At 40.6% G+C, this 16,352-nt stretch overlaps 1 protein-coding gene across 1 annotated transcript; it reads left to right on the forward strand.

Annotated features, from left to right (window-relative positions):
• The first annotated feature begins 74 nt into the window (after positions 1 to 74).
• Positions 75 to 10,035, forward strand: LOC118569000 (arylamine N-acetyltransferase 2). The gene is made up of 2 exons (XM_036166619.1): positions 75 to 111; positions 8,375 to 10,035. The coding sequence occupies exon 2, from the start codon at positions 8,381 to 8,383 to the stop codon at positions 9,251 to 9,253; it is 873 nt and encodes a 290-aa protein (XP_036022512.1). The 5' UTR covers positions 75 to 111; positions 8,375 to 8,380; the 3' UTR covers positions 9,254 to 10,035.
• The last annotated feature ends 6,317 nt before the right edge of the window (positions 10,036 to 16,352 follow it).

The following is a 16,352-nucleotide window of genomic DNA, read 5'->3' on the forward strand; positions in this document are numbered from 1 at the left end:
GTAGGTGTTACCCAGGCGTAGGGGGCGGATCAACTTGGACAGCCAATGAAAGCATTTGGAGTCGATCTCCACCTGCTTCCTGATCTTGCTGGCCGTGGTCCTAGGAGCTGGGTAAGTGGGGCCACCGGGATAGACTTGGAACTCGGGTTTCCTCCTCCCCTAAGAGGAACACCAGGAGATAACAACATAACTCTGCCGTGAGTTTCCAGTCGTCAGGTTGTTGAGAAAGTTTGGGTGGCACATACTTGGAACCCATGTTATAAATACTTTGTAGTACACAGGTGATTCTAACAAATGTTTTCAAGTGGGTGACAGCCACAGCACGTTCTGTTAGAGAGACTACAAGAGTCATTGAGTTCCTGTCTCCTTATCAGTCACAAACACACAGAAATGGTGCTTAACTTAAAAGGTGTGTGAGAATTAAAGAGATACATTAGCAGCTTAGGAAATCCTTAATTGAATCCCTCCTTGGTTACTTTTAACAGTGCCAGTCACTGCACGTCTAGAGGAATTCATGGAGGGACTCTGTCATGCTTGAAGAAGGGTTCGTCAGGAGGGTCTTTAGGAACTGTCGATAACACCAGAAATCAACTACTTCCTGTGAACCCAGACTGAGACGTTACCTCTGAATGTAGACTGTTACATTCATACACGGCAACTAGATTACACAGCAGCGAGGTGCCAGCTTATGCAAGAGTCCCAGCAGCTAGTGGCCGGTGGGCCCTCTTGCTCTGGACTTTGCTCTGACTGCGGGCACGATGTCAACAACCATGTTGCTTGGTTCGTTTCTGATAACAGTTCTTCCCTTTCGCTAGGCCCTCCTTTGACTGCCTCAGACTCAAGGCAACTGACTCCACTCTGTCTTTCAAAAAGAGAAAAACTAAGATTAAAAAAATGCAACTTTTTTTTTATTAGCTACCCGCCAAAGACTAACTATGTGGTCATGCCATTTTTTCTGCAGTCCTATCTCTTTTCCTTTGTTTATGTTTTCCTGGTAGGATCCCCTGCCCTTGCCTGGCTGCTAGAGGCCTTTACTGGAAGCCATGGGTGCCCCAGAGGTTTCCTGTAACCTAAGGGCAACTAGTTAATGGTCTTTGCATATGGCCAGGCTAACAAGTCTAGTCTCTTCCATCCAGTTAATCAAAGAGATGGCTTGGGGTTTGTGGTCGATATATTGTGCACCCCAATAAACTTATCTGGGGGTCAGAGAACAGAACAGCTGCTAGATAGACATAGAGACCAGAAAACGGTGGCACACATGCCTTGAATCCTAGCATTCTGGAGGCAGAGATCTGTCCAGATCTCTGTGAGTTCAAAGCCACACTGGAAACAGCCAGGCATGGTGACACATGCCTTTAATCCCAGGAAGTGATGGCAGGAAGCAGAAAGGTATATAAGATATGAAAACCAGGAACTAGCCTGGTTAAGGTTTTAGGCTTCTAGCAACAGTTCAGCTGAGATCCATTAGGATGAGGACTCAGAAGCATCCAGTCTGAGGAAACAGGATCAGCTGAGGAACTGGCGAGGTGAGGAAACGGTGGCTTGTTCTGCTTCTCTGATCTTCCAGCGTTCCCCCCAATACCTGGTTTCAGGTTTGGTTTTATTAAGAAGACCTTTTAAGATTCGTGCTATAGGGGTTGTTGGATGCTGTGGGCTTCAGAACAAAAATAAGAGAAAAGTAAAGGAAGGAGGGTGGGGGGCTGCACGTACAAAATTACAAGTGGTTCATTAGTTCTCATTATAATTCTTCACTGAGTATTACCAATAATCCATGAACGAGTATCGTGGTCCCTCGGCGGTATACCCTGCTTCTAGCCTGACAGTATGCCACTCACATATCAGAGGCATTCTCCTGCCAGATTCATCTCTAGCTTTTCGATGTTGGCTTCTTTCTCACAACTCCATTTGGGAAAAGAATAAGAAGCTCTTTTACTAAAAAAAAAATGAGGGGTTGGGGATTTAGCTCAGTGGTAGAGTGCTTGCCTAGCAAGCACAAGGCCCTGGGTTCGATCCTCAGCAATTGAAAATCACTCTTTTTCATGAAAGATGCAGAGGTTCTAAAGATCGGGAGTTAAACAACAAGAGTTCTGTGTACCAACCTGTTCTCTGGGGGGGTGGGGAGGTGGAGTATCTAAAAGGGACAGCCTGTGATTGGGATGCCGTTCATTTAGGGACAAAAGACAGCAGCAGGTATAACCATCGCATGTTGATCATTAGACTAAATAAATATTCCTGTGATCTGCAGAAAGCAGACTCCTGTGGCACTGAAGACCCTCTAGGAGTCCCTCCCTTTGTTATTTTAACTTTCTTACACACAGTTCTATGGACTTGAGCACACTTGAAGATGGCCAAATACAAATTCCCCCAAACCAGATGCTGGGGCAAAGTTATGAGTGAACTAAGGAAGGGCTGGGCAAATGCTGCTCTGCCTGTATAGATTATAACTCTCAGGTTTGTCCCCACAAGAGCAAGGAAGCTGGACTTTCAAGACCTTGTGCCAAGGAGTCCTTGGCCCAGAACTGTGCTGGGATTTATAGCTTGGCATTTACAGCCTTTAGCAAAGAAGCAAGGAAGCCCCAGAAGCTGTTAGGATATCCCCAAATAAAATACGGGGTGTAGGGATACACACACACACACACACACAAGCCATGCCACCAATGTAAAAATGGTAAAAAGAATCTACAGATCTGAGTGAATTACTGTACTGACAGGATCCTCACAAGCTCACCTTGGTCTTAAATCTTCTCCAGGTTCCTGTGCCCTCTCTGAGTGCACAAGCATGCCATGTTCTTTATTCTTCAGGTGGGAAAGAAGTATGTGAAAGGGGCTTCATGAGAATCATGGTGTATTTTTAACTTTATTTTGTTTTTATTATCATTATGATCGTCTCTCTTTCAGCAAGTGCCTTTACCCACAGAGCCATCTCACCAGCCCCATATTTTCTTAAATATACTTTTGTCATTTTAGGGAAGGAGTGTAGTCCAGCTCTTCTTTGGCTTTGTCCCTCCTTATTTTATTGCATGCATTTCTGCCTCATATGTCAATAAATGATCTAGGTTAAGGGTTCATTTCTTCTTCAGGTTTGGATACAGACTGTCCCCATGAATAGCTCAAATGTCAAAGGCCAATCCCCAGTGGCTGGTGCCATTTGGCAGTGATTTGGTTGTGAGGGTGCTCATCTCTTCAATGGACTGAGTTCACAGCTGCATGGGCTCTTAGGAAGTAGGGCCTAGTTGGAGCAAGTGCATCACTGGAGGTGTGCTGTAAGGATATATTCTGTCACCAGTTCCTTCATCTTTGTCTCTACTTTTGACCACCATGAGATGAACATCTTTACCTTGTCATGCCTGTCACCATAATACTTCTGTCTCAATACAGAGCCACAATAATGGAGCCAGCTCACTATAGACTGGCTCATCAGAAACTAGAATCCAATGGAGCTTTCTTCCTTCAGGTTGTTTGCTTGACATGCATTAAAATGCATTGTTATTTAATCATGACAACAGAAAATAGCTAACTCTCCATTACAGAGCCTTAATGTGGCCTCTGGACTGGATCACTCCAGTGTGTGTGGTTTATAAGATAAACAATAAATGAAAGCTGGATACTTTGTCTATCAGAAGCTGCTAACCCATCTTTGAGAACTTTCTACTTTAGCTCATCCAACACAGTCTTTATTCTTTGCTTGTTAATCATGACAACAGAAAATAACTAACTGTCCATTGCTGTGGGGTGTCTTTCTGTATGCTGTGAATATGTATTGCTCTGATTGGTTGATAATAAAGCTGCTTGGCCTATGGCAAGACAGCTTAGAGGCAGGTGGAAAATCCAGGTGAGAGACAGGAAGAAGAAAGGCAGAGGAGATGCCATTCCACCCTCCATGGAGCGGCATGTAATGGCACACAGGTAAAGCCACAGAACATGTGGTGACATATAGATTAATAGAAATGGGCTGAGTTTAGTTATAAGAGCTAGCCAGCAAGAAAATTAAGCTATAGGCCATAGGCTTGCAATTTATAATTGATATAAGCCTCTGTGTGTTTACTTGGGTCTGAGCAGCTGCAGGACTGGGAAGGACACAGGGAAACATCCAGCTACAGTCCTTTACAGAGCCTTAATGTGGCCTTTGGACTGGGTGACTCCAGTGTGTGTGGTTCACAAGATAAACAATAAATGAAAGACAGAGACTTTGCTACCAGAAGCTGCCAACCAATCTCTGAAGACTTTCTACATTGGCTCATCAAACACAGTCATTGTTCTTGTCAGGTAAAGTATTAGAAAAATTTTCACCAGCCACAGCCTCACTGAAACACTGAACTAGTTGAGGTCTGTGCTGTCTAACCCATGAATTGTCAGTTCACATTAGCCATTGCAAAATCAGATGTTCCTGTGTTGACTTTGTAATGGTCCATGAGGTCTTCCTAGTTCTGGCTGATTCTAAGTCTAGCTTTATGATTTACTTATGTCTATCTATTTCTCTATAAGACAAAATGGCTTGATTGGGAGTCATAATGTGTAGCCCTTTTCTACTCTTCCCTGTATGGAAAGGAGCCAATGCCTGTACTTCCTAGCATGCTGCCCTCTCTGTTTCTTGGTTCTTCTTTTCATCTACCTCTCCACTGGCTGGTAAAGAGGAAGCACTTGACCAGGATGGCTCACAGTTGTTTCTCAAGTTCTTTCACATTTGAGAGTCTCTTCACATGCCTAGTGACTTTCTAATTCAGTGGGATGCTAACAGAATAACAAGCAGCTAGTGTGTCCCTTCAGTGCTAAGTAAAAATATTCCAGTATTTTACCTTTGCATGTTTCTGTGAAACATCTGTTTCCAGGCTGATGTCTTCCTGATGAAGAACTAGTTATCTCTTTACCAGATGCTTGAGTAGCTCTTTGTAATTTTAGATTTCAAACAATTTAAATAGATACAGTCATATGTCATGTACATAGAATTCAATTTTTCCTGGAATGTTGTCTCACTTGCTTTCTGATATGATTTCTGCAGAATTTTCATATGCACACATCTTATATCATATTTTTTTCTATTCTAATTTGTGTACATTCCATTTAAGCAACTGTGGTTGCATTTTATATCTGTCAGAATTTAATTGGCTTTGACATGGCTTTCTCTTTCCATATCAAGTGATCCTTCTACATACCTAATGTGTTATTTTGTTCTATCTATAGAGTGCTGTTCATTGTAATTAATTTAATATCTTGCTTTATGTCCTTAGTTTCTAAGTTTGAAATATTTCTTTGCATAAACCACATTGTTCAGTCACTGTATCTGTCACCTCTTTGAAGAACTTCTAGAAAGTTTCTTTTTCTATTGGTTCTTTTTGGCATTCATGCCATGTCTTACCCCCTAGTACCAATCTCTTGGTATATTTTCATTTGTTGTTTCACTTTCTTTAATCATGCATGTGTAACATTGAGTCTACCCTTAATTTCTTCCTTGAATTTAGTTTGACTGGTGAAATGTCCATATAGCTCTGAGCTTGGACTTAATCATTTTGGAAGAGGGAAGAGAATCAAATATAACAGGAGATTATTTGATGGCATGTCTTCTACACAGAAGTTGTCCCACTCCTCCAATGGCACCCACTATCACTGCCTGGGGGACCAGCCCCCAGCAGCACAGGGCTCAAAGGTAAATCCACAGAGTCAACACATACTAGACTTTTATCTGAGGGGGTTAGGGGAAAAGACACTTATACAGTCTCTTGATGGTTTCCTTCTTTATTCTCTGTCTTTCCCTGTTCTTCTGTGTTCTTTCTATTGTATATTTTCTCTCTATAGTTTATATACCCCAACAGAGTTTTTCACACAATATCGGAATTACAATGTGGTTATATTCTGAGTTTTTCAAGTGAATGATTAAGAGTGAATACAAAACAAACAGAAAAAAAAAACAGCCTGTTTTCCTCATTCCTTACATGATTAAACATTTTATGTATTACAGGTAAAAAAAATAAATTATCCCAAGAACCCACATTCATCCATACCCAAGCAATTAGTTATAGATTAACAGTGTAGGCAAACAAGATATTCTTCTTAGCCAGGTTTTTTATTGGCAAGCTTCAGCTTTGCAGTTTCAAAGAAAGGGCCAATTACTTTATTACTTATTGTGAAAGGTAATCTTATAAGGAATCTTAAAGTAATCATTTTAAAAAAAAAAAACAAAAAACAAAACCATAGGTCCTAGCTGTGTGACATTTCCTTGTATTTATTTTTATTCATCAAAACTCTGTATAAACTAACATTATTATTATCAATTAGACAGGATAGCTTAGGAAGGAATCATCTTCATAGTAATCCACAGGTAAAAATGCCCAGTAGAACGGGATGTTTCCATGAGGTAAACACTACATTACAGGCAGTGGGGATCTCCCCACACCGTTCACACCATACCAGATACCAGAGAAAGATGGCAACAGCAAACATGCAAAGGCACAGCAGAAGCAAAAGACATTGGGGGGGGGGTCTGTGGTCTTGGGGCCTTGCCTAATGGAGATTCACACATTAGGGAGTTTCCTCCTGGTGTGCTGACACCTTGGACTTCAATTGCCCCCTGCTGCTCCTCTGACAGGGCCACCACCAGCAGTCCACATTAAGACTGCCACTTTCTTTTCCTGCCCTTAGTCCCCTGCTGTAGTTGTTACCTTAAGGAAGGCTCCTATAAAAACTGCTTTCTGTGTGCAGTCTATATTTAGATAGTAACCAGGGATGTCAAACATGGTTCATCACACCTTGCTGTTCCTGTGGCAACTAATGATGTGTATTGTTGCTTCTGGGCCTTGTACTTACGAGAACATGCAGCTACTTCTGGAAGTCCCAGGCTTAGAACCTATCAGGATGCTACCATCTCTCAACTTCATACTTTCTATAGACTTCCCTGGGTAGCTCAAATGTTCACTTCTGTGCAGTCTGCTTCCTGTGTTTGTGATGTCCTGTGACTCCTCATAATTTATGGTACATATAACTACCCTTTTTCTTTCAAGAAAAGTAGTATTATATTTAGTATTTTATGTTTATTTGGGAATTGTGTTCTATGGTGTGTAGGGCTGAAAATTTATGGGAACTTCTTTTCTTCATCCACCTTCCAAGTTATGAGGATCAAATTCAGGTTTTCAAGCTTGGAGTCAAGTACTCTCCTAAGACATCCTCCCAGCCCATGTTATATTTCATTTTTAAACTTTCCTTTCTGAGTTTGTACAAGGAAGAAGAAACTTTCTAATACCTTTGAATTAAAGCCAACAACTTTCTTGAACTGACACATATACAAAATTACTTTCTAAGAAATCTCAAAGGATCTAACTATATTCACCAGCCTTATCTAAGTCTTGTCTATATTGATGATCATGCTGAAGAGAGGGTCTATCCTCACATAGAGACTCGGCTAGCCTGTGTGTGAAACTAATCATATTTTCACTCATCTCCTTCCCTGCCAACTATGTTCCAGGAACTCACAGAATTTTACCCAACTTCATCAGTATACAGTTGAAATATATTTAGCCACAGAATACCCAGGTATGATTTGCTTACCATGTATGGCTAGTATTGAGCCCCATAGCAAAAACTGACTTATTTATAATGAATCTACAGATAATCTAAATTCCAACTCAAAACTTGGTCTTCAAACAAACACAAAGTCTGACTGTTGCTTATAGCAATATTTTGGTTTCTTCACTGTAATGCCTGTAATTTGGCTGCAGGTGTTTATCCCAGTCCATCCTCTGTGTTATTGTTTCACTCTGCTTCCCAGGGGAAGCAGCAGTCAGGAGACTAGTCCCGTCCGTATAAACCACCACTCTGCTGCTCTCTTCCCCATCGATTCAATGCAAATACCGAGTAAGGAGCCAAACAGGTGCTGGGGACATCTAAATTCCATTTGTTCTTTCTGAGTGTGAGATGCTTAATACTTGTATAAATGGTACCTGACAACTGTGTACTGTATTGCACAGTTCTGATTCTGTAAGCAACTGCTGAGAAGCCTATTTTAATGGATTCTGATTGGAATCTTATAGTTACTTAATCTTGTCTGGCTTTTTACTTGGTCCCTGAACTGAGTATATACAGGAAAGACTACAGAGCGTCGTACATTTTATTATCTTTATGTATCTGGATCGCCATTTAACCTGTATTTCAAGGAAATGAGAAAACATTCCTCCTGGGTCACTGAGACTATTCAGCACTTGTCTAAGTGTTATGAACATTGATTGTATGTCAGTTCATATAATAGGGGCAAAATTGACATAGATAGTTGTTAGCATTGTCTGTGTTTATATGTTGAAATGAATTTCAACTGTAGTTATCTCACTCCAGTAAATCCACAAGCAAAAGCAGTAATATTTAATTCACATTGTTTTCCTTGCCTTAGGGGACCATGGACATTGAAGCATACTTTGAAAGAATTGGCTATCAGAACTCCAGGAACAAACTGGACTTGCAAACATTAACTGAAATCCTTCAGCACCAGATACGAGCTATTCCCTTTGAAAACTTGAACATCCATTGTGGGGAATCCATGGAGCTGAGCTTAGAGGCCATCTTTGATCAAATTGTGAGGAAGAAGAGGGGTGGGTGGTGTCTCCAGGTTAATCATCTCCTGTACTGGGCTCTGACCAAAATGGGCTTTGAAACCACAATGTTGGGAGGATATGTCTTTAACACTCCAGCTAACAAGTACAGCAGTGGTATGATTCACCTACTAGTACAGGTGACCATCAGTGACAAGGACTACATTGTTGATGCTGGGTTTGGACGTTCCTACCAGATGTGGGAGCCTCTGGAATTAGCATCAGGGAAGGATCAACCTCAGGTGCCGGCTATCTTCCGTTTGACAGAAGAGAACGGAACCTGGTACTTGGACCAAATCAGAAGAGAACAGGATGTCCCAAACCAAGAATTTGTTAACTCAGATCTCCTTGAGAAAAACAAATACAGAAAAATCTATTCTTTTACTCTTGAACCCCGCACTATTGAGGACTTTGAGTCCATGAATACCTACCTTCAGACATCGCCAGCATCTGTGTTTACAAGCAAATCATTTTGTTCCTTGCAAACCCCAGAAGGGGTTCACTGTTTGGTGGGTTCCACCCTCACCTATAGGAGATTCAGTTATAAAGACAATGTAGATCTTGTGGAATTTAAGAGTCTGAAGGAGGAAGAAATAGAAGACATACTGAAAACTATATTTGGTGTTTCTTTAGAGAGAAAACTTGTGCCCAGGCATGGTGATAAATTTTTTACCATTTAGAATAAGCAGCAGTACAAGTTTTCAGTGTCTCTCGATGTACTTGGACTTTTTATGATAAATTTTCAAGCATATGTATGGTATATGTAATCACGTGAGTCTTTTTGCATTCATACCCTAGCTTACCAGTTACTGGTAACTAATAATTTGTTGTATCCTCTCTACTCCTATATTTTAAACAGCAATAATTGCATCTTGGATAAACCTCATTGGCTATGATACTGCCACTGTGCCTATATTTTAACAAAAGAAAACTAGACATTTCATTCATAAAATATCAGCACTTCTGGTTACATGGCTTTTGAATGAGACATAGCTAGAAACTAGCCATTCAAAGAGTTCTTTATTGATGACATGCATACACTGGTGACCATGCCGATGTGTACAAGAAAACACCCAACATTGGCTTACTGCTAAATTCATGCGGAATTTGTGCTAATAGTTGCATAAAAGAAGTAGTGAGAAAAGCATTCCCCTTAATTTAACCAGCGTGAATCCAATATCTAATTTTTATGAGATATTATCTGTATAATTTAGGATTTGTTTGCAGCAAAGAAGAATGGGTGTTAATGCTGGTTCCAATTAACTATGTAGTCTTCAGTATATGACTTATCCCAGTACTTAGGGATATGTGGTTAGGACTAAAGAGGACCAGTCACACCTAATGATTTCCTTCTGTGTTGTTTTTGTATTCAGTTCCTTTTATGCTGTTTTTCTTACTGTGGAAACAAACACCAATATTTAGAAATTTGAGCTTCCATATAAAAATGTATGTCTAAAATAATATAAATGATGAAATATGTATGTAAAACATTTTCAAAGAGGTATATTAAAACACGTTGACTAATGTAGTGTGAATGAAAGGTTTTGTCTGGAGGAGTTAGGACATAACTTGGTGTCTTCTCCAGGGGAGTCTTCTATTTATTTTATTCCTCAGTCATGCTGATTAATCTTTCCTCCTGATTTGACTAGACTTGTAATCACATGGACGACTTCTAGGCATCCCTGTGAGTATTTTCAGAGACGGTTGACTGAAGAGGGAGGACCCAGCTGATGAAGGAATGTGGGTGGCACCATGCCCTTGTTTAGATCCAGGACTGAACAAAATGGGGAAAGATGAGAAAGTGAGCTGAGCAATGTTTATTCAGTTGTTCTCTGACTATGACACAGTGTGACCAGCTGCCTCGTGTTCTCACATCTATAGCTATCACTGAGCCTTCAAACTATGAGCTAAAGTATACATGGGTGGTACTTGTTTATCTGTGACAAATCAGCCACAGATTTAGGGGTGTGTGTGTGTGTGTAAGAGAGAGAGAGAAAGAGAAAGTTCCAAGCCTATAGCAAATACTAAATAAATATCTGTAAATATCTTTTAGATGGGTGCATGAATAATGTTATTAAGTCAATAATTATGACAGTAAGGAAGCTTTTTAAACATAATTCTTTATTGATTCTTTGGGAATTTCATATCATGCACCCCAATCCCACTCACCTCCCAGTCCTTCCATATCTACACCTCATCCCTGCAACATGTCCCTCCAAAAGAACTCTTCTAAAATTAACTCAAAACGACAAAACCACCTTGCTTCTCCATCTTTCCAACATCCCTTCATTCATCCTAGTGACATCAGGAGCTGCAGTGTGTCACACAGTATACACTTTGATCCAGTCAGCACCAGAAAAAAAAAAAAAAGTCCATTTCAATGGCTCATTGGTCTGGTTCAAGGTATCTGGCACACCATCATCACTGGACCCTCACCGAAACTCCTCTTGACCAGTAGTCCCTTCACTCACTCCAGCAAGTCATAGATGGGGTAGATGTTATGGTGGGCCAACCCAAGGCCTAAGATGTGGGTCTGGGTGGTAGCTGAGTTGGTCAGTCGAGGCCACTGGGATTATCCTACTCTCAGACAAGAGGCCCATGCCCATGGTGAGGAGTGGGTGCAGAGGTCCCAGGCCTGGACATCACAGCCCTGTGTGGGAGACAAGAAGCCACCTCAGCCTGTTCCTCACTGCTGTCATCCCTTCAGATCTGCCTCTCCCCACAGGAATTGAACCATTCTCCCTCTCTCTCTCTCTCTCTCTCTCTCTCTCTCTCTCTCTCTCTGTCTCTCTCTGTCTCCCTCTCTCTGTCTGTCTCTCTCTGTCTGTCTCTCTGTCTGTCTGTCTCTCTGTGTCTCTCTCTCCCATACCACACCATACATTTGCTCTCTACAACAGTGTCTGACAACCCAGCAGCCACAAGGTGCCAGGTGGGCCTGTGTTTTCTACTCAGTGCCTGGGGCAGGCTGCCCCATTGGCACTAGCATAATTCTTAATCACAGGCAGTTCCCAGCTGTCAGGACATATCAATATGTCAGGACATGCTTCTGGATATTTTTGAGACTTCTGTATTCTAAATTTTTGAAAATGTGTGTGTGCATCTGTGTCGGTGAGTGTGCATATGTATCTGTGTGTATGTATATTTGGAGAGTTTTAATGAAAGCTCTTCCATCTTGCTTTAGTGTACCCCACAAATGTCCTGTCTTCTGTTTGGTGTGATTTCCCTCTAGCTTGAAATCCTGTCCCTCTATCACCAGTGGCTTTATCCCTGATGGAAGATTGATAGCAGACCTAGAGACCTATGAGTATGACTAGCACATCAAGCTTCGAGTGTTGACTTTTCTATATCTCACATTTTCTATTGTGTTTCCCCACTATTGGGGATAGAATGTAAAATTCATACTTGTGAGAGAAGTTTTCTCTCTTCAGCTATCAAGGAAATGTGCTGTGAGAAGCAGTATTAGAGTAGAGGAAAATTCTTTAAGCTAGCAGGTTTCCACGGATATAGTTTATGTAGTGATGGAGATACAGGGGAGTTGTGTGTGTTCTAGGTAGCGTGTGACAAGAGGCCTACCCTGAGTAAAAGTGAATAATGAAATAATGATTCAGTTGATGAGGCTTTCCCGCTTCCCTTCTTCGGCTTTGTGCTGTGGATATCGCTCTGTATGCTGTGAATGTGTGTTGCTCTGATTGGTTGATAAATAAAACACTGCCAGTAGCCAGGCAGGAAGTATAGGTGGGATAAGCAGACAAGGAGAATTCTGGGAAGAGGAAGGCTGAATCAGGCACACTAGCCCACCATCCAGGGAACAGTATGTAATGGCACACAGGTAAAGCCACGAATCACATGGCAACATATAGATTAACAGAAATGGGCTGGGTTTAAGTGTAAGAGCTAGTCGATAGTTAGCCTGAGCTAATGGCTGAGCAGTTTTAATTACTATAAGCCTCTGTGTGTTTACTTGCATCTGAGTGGCTGCAGACCAGGCAGGACACAGAAAAAAACTTCAATTACAGCTTTGTTTTCCTCCCCTGCTCTCATTGCCAGTATCAAGTCTTTCTGGTACTTCTGAGCAGAAGAGAATTCCACAAGTTGATTGAGATCATGGCATGGACACAACACACAGAACCAATCCAAATGTGGCCCATGGAGAACAATGAGGTATTAGAACACTCTCAGTGGAGTTATCTGTACAGTGAGTGCCCTAATCCCCATCCAGCTGCTTTTCCTTAAAGCTTTCCACTATGTGGGAAAGCAAAAATATATCAAAAGATAGAGATAGAAACAAAATGTAGCCATCAAGACTTGAGTGCAGATTTCACACTGTTAGTTTCTATCAAATAAAATTTAAATGAATAAAGAAAGGAGAATCTCACCAAAATGTATAGCCAGAGATTTAATCTCCATTCTTTGTGGTTCCCCAAACTGTTGTCTGTCCTTCTGGCAACCCCATAGAGCTTAGGATATGCCAGCTTCTGTCAAAGTTTCTAGGCTAATAAGGTAAAAGAAGCCTGACCCCATGGATATGTCTGGAACAGTTCTCAATAATGAAGTGTACCTTCTGTCTTTAAGATGGAGCCAAGTGAAGCCCATATCCTATTCTGTACTATGCAGACAGAAGAACTGTGTCAAATACCACTGTCCCTTTAGTTTTATTAAGTGTTCACCTTTTAATTCTTGAGAGGAAACCACAGGAAGTAGGTTCATTGCATATTTACATCTGCATTTTCTGTGGTCTAGGACCACTGAGGATGAAAAGCCCTGGTCAGCCAAAGCAGTTCTATGAGTGATATTTATAGTAACATGTCTACATTGAATGAGGAGCAAATATCAAATAAATAATCTAACACTACATTCTCAGGTACTAGAAAAGCAGGAGCTATCTAACTTCAAAGTTAAATAGAAGCAGGTGTGAAGATAAGAGCAAAATATCAGAATGCACAATAACAGAGCAGTAGAAAAGATCAGCAACAGAGTTGGACTTTGGAAAAGTTAGATGTACTGGGAAACTATTATCTTGACTACATAGAAATTTAAAAGTACTAAAACTGACAAGTGAGGGGGAGACCATATAACTAACAATAACCACAAAGGTTTCTAATTATTATCATGAACAATGAATGAGTGAACAAATTAGACAACTAAAGAAAAGGTTGTAGAAACATATAATGTACTGAGACTGAACCAGAAAGAAATAGGATATTTGAATAGACCAATAATGAGAAGGAGCATTGAACTACTCATTAAAAGTCACTAACTGAGGAAAAACTCAGAACCATAGGGCTTGATAGCTGAATCATTTGAAGAAAAATTAGTAAAAGTACTTCTCAATCTCTTCCTGCAAACAGAAGAAGGAAGGAGGCACATTTCTAATCCTATGTCACCGACCAAAGCCAATAATGTTCCCAGAAAAGAAAACAACAGTCCAGTATTCCTAATGACAGTTGCAAAACCCTCAAGGACACTGTTTCCAATAGCATATCAAAGGGTCATTAACATGATACGTAGGGTTTATCCTCTAGATGAGAGAAAGGCTCAATACACACAAAATCAGTTAATGTGATTTTCCATACTAACAGTATACAAGCTATATAATCACCGAAAGAGATGTATAAAGAATGTCTGTTAAAACTTCACTTACTTTCCTGATTGAAAACTCCTCAATGACTTTTGGCACAGAAAGAATGTTCCTCTAAAGAAGAAAAGTCACATGTGACAAACTCACAGATAACATTACAACGTAAGGTGAAACGTTAACAGCCTCCTCTCTCAGGTCAACAGTGAGACAAGCATGCTCACTCCCATTCTGTTCAACCTACTGTGGGGTACTATAGTCCCAGAGGAAAGGAGAAAGTTTCAATGAGAATGCAAGAAGTGAAATCCTTTGTCTTTGCTAAGTGTGATCATATATGAAATCCTCCACAAAAGAGTTTTGTCTTTCTTCTTCACCTTCTCTTTCTTCTTCTTCATTCTACACACATACAAACAAAAAATGTTTTTTGTTTTGTTTTGTTTTGAGAAAGGGTTTCACAGTAGCCATAGCTGGCCTGGGACTTGATTTGTAGACAAGGCTGGCTTTGAACTCAGAGATCTGCCTTCTTGTGCCTCCTAAAAGCTGTGATTAAAGATGTGTATCATCATACCCAGCTGAGACTCTTAGAAATAAACTCAGTAAATTTGTGTGATATTATAGTAATCTTTAAAAATCAATAGCATCTCCAGTGCTTATTCAGCCATCATTAGAGAAACTTCCTTCTGTAGCAGGTGGGAATGAATACAGAGACTGACAACCAGACAATAGACAGAGAGAGACTTAGAACATACAGCTGTAAATGTGGTACCTCCATCAAAATCTCCCCACTCCATCCCCAGAGTTCAGGGAAACCCATAGAAGAGAAGACAGAAAGAGTGTATGAGCCAAAGGGGATGAAGGACACCAGGAGAACAAGTCCTTCAAAATCCACTGAGCAAAATTCACAGGAACTCACAGAGATTGAAACAACAAGCACAAGGCCCACATGGGGTGGCACCAGGTCTTTGGCATATATATTATAGTTTTCAGTTTAGTGTTTTTATGGAACTCCTGAGTGTGTGAAAGAGTGATTTTCTGATTCTTGTGCCTGTTCTTGGGGCTCATTTACTTCTGCCAATTTGGCTTGTTAAAATTCGATGTAATGGTTTTTGTTTTAACTTGTATTTTGTTTTGTTATGCTTTGTTATTATCCCTTAGAAGCTTTTTCTTTTCTAACAAGAGACAGAAAGGGAGTGGATCCTGATAGAAGGGCAGGTGGAGAGAAACTGGGAGGAGTAGATGGAGGAGAAACTGTAATCAGGATATATTGTATGACAAAATGTAGTAAGTAGGACAGGCCCATAGGGTCAAGGAAATTGGCTTAAACCAGTTGCCAAAGCATGTATGTAATGTACTTCCTTATGAGCCAATGTGGAGTCTACCTGAGCACCTAACAATAGGTGCTGTCAGAGTTCCTGATCATGCAGAGTCTGCCTGAGGGCCTAGCAACAGGTGTTGTCAGAGTTTCTGATTATGCTCAGTGAATGAGGAATGAACACACAATGCCACCAGATTGGGACACAGCTTGGGTGCTGGGAGGAGGGTATATAAGGTCCTCTCTGTTATTGAATAAACAAGTCTGCTGTTTGCCTTCAACTGGCCCCCCAGTGTCTGTGTCGTTGATGCCATGCCTTCTAACCCACTCCCCCGAGGGACCCATCATAGGATCCAGCAACATCAGGAGCAGTTAGGATCCTACAACAAGGGAAGAATCTATTTTTAATAAAAGTGAAAAAATAAATTCCAAACACCATCCCAGTTTTACAGTTGGTTATATAATATATCTATTAAGTAAGCCCCATCAACTTTTAACAAATATTTAAAGACAAAAATCACATAAGATACTAAAAAGCTCATTTTTATATTTGTTTTAGATGTTTTAAATAGTTGTAATGGCTTAAAATGACGATTTATAATGTTGCTTGTAATACAGTTTTGCCTGCTAAATTCTCCACATTTTATAACCTGTTTTATTTCTTTGGGTGTAAAGCGTTTTGGCCTAGAATTGTGATATTGTATATGGTTTGTCCCAGTTGTATAGTAATGTTTCAGTCCATCATCCAGCTTGGGCTGCTGAAATCATACAGCTGTGAAGACTTGCCTTGGTTCCTGTCAGACTGCTTTTCAGTTCTGTATTGAGTATCTTACATACTGTAGAGAAGATGTCACTTCTTCCTTTAAGCCTCCTTTGTAATATATATAAGGAC

Source organism: Onychomys torridus, chromosome 17 (genome assembly GCF_903995425.1).
Source record: "Onychomys torridus chromosome 17, mOncTor1.1, whole genome shotgun sequence".
Classification (NCBI taxonomy): Eukaryota; Metazoa; Chordata; class Mammalia; order Rodentia; family Cricetidae; genus Onychomys; species Onychomys torridus.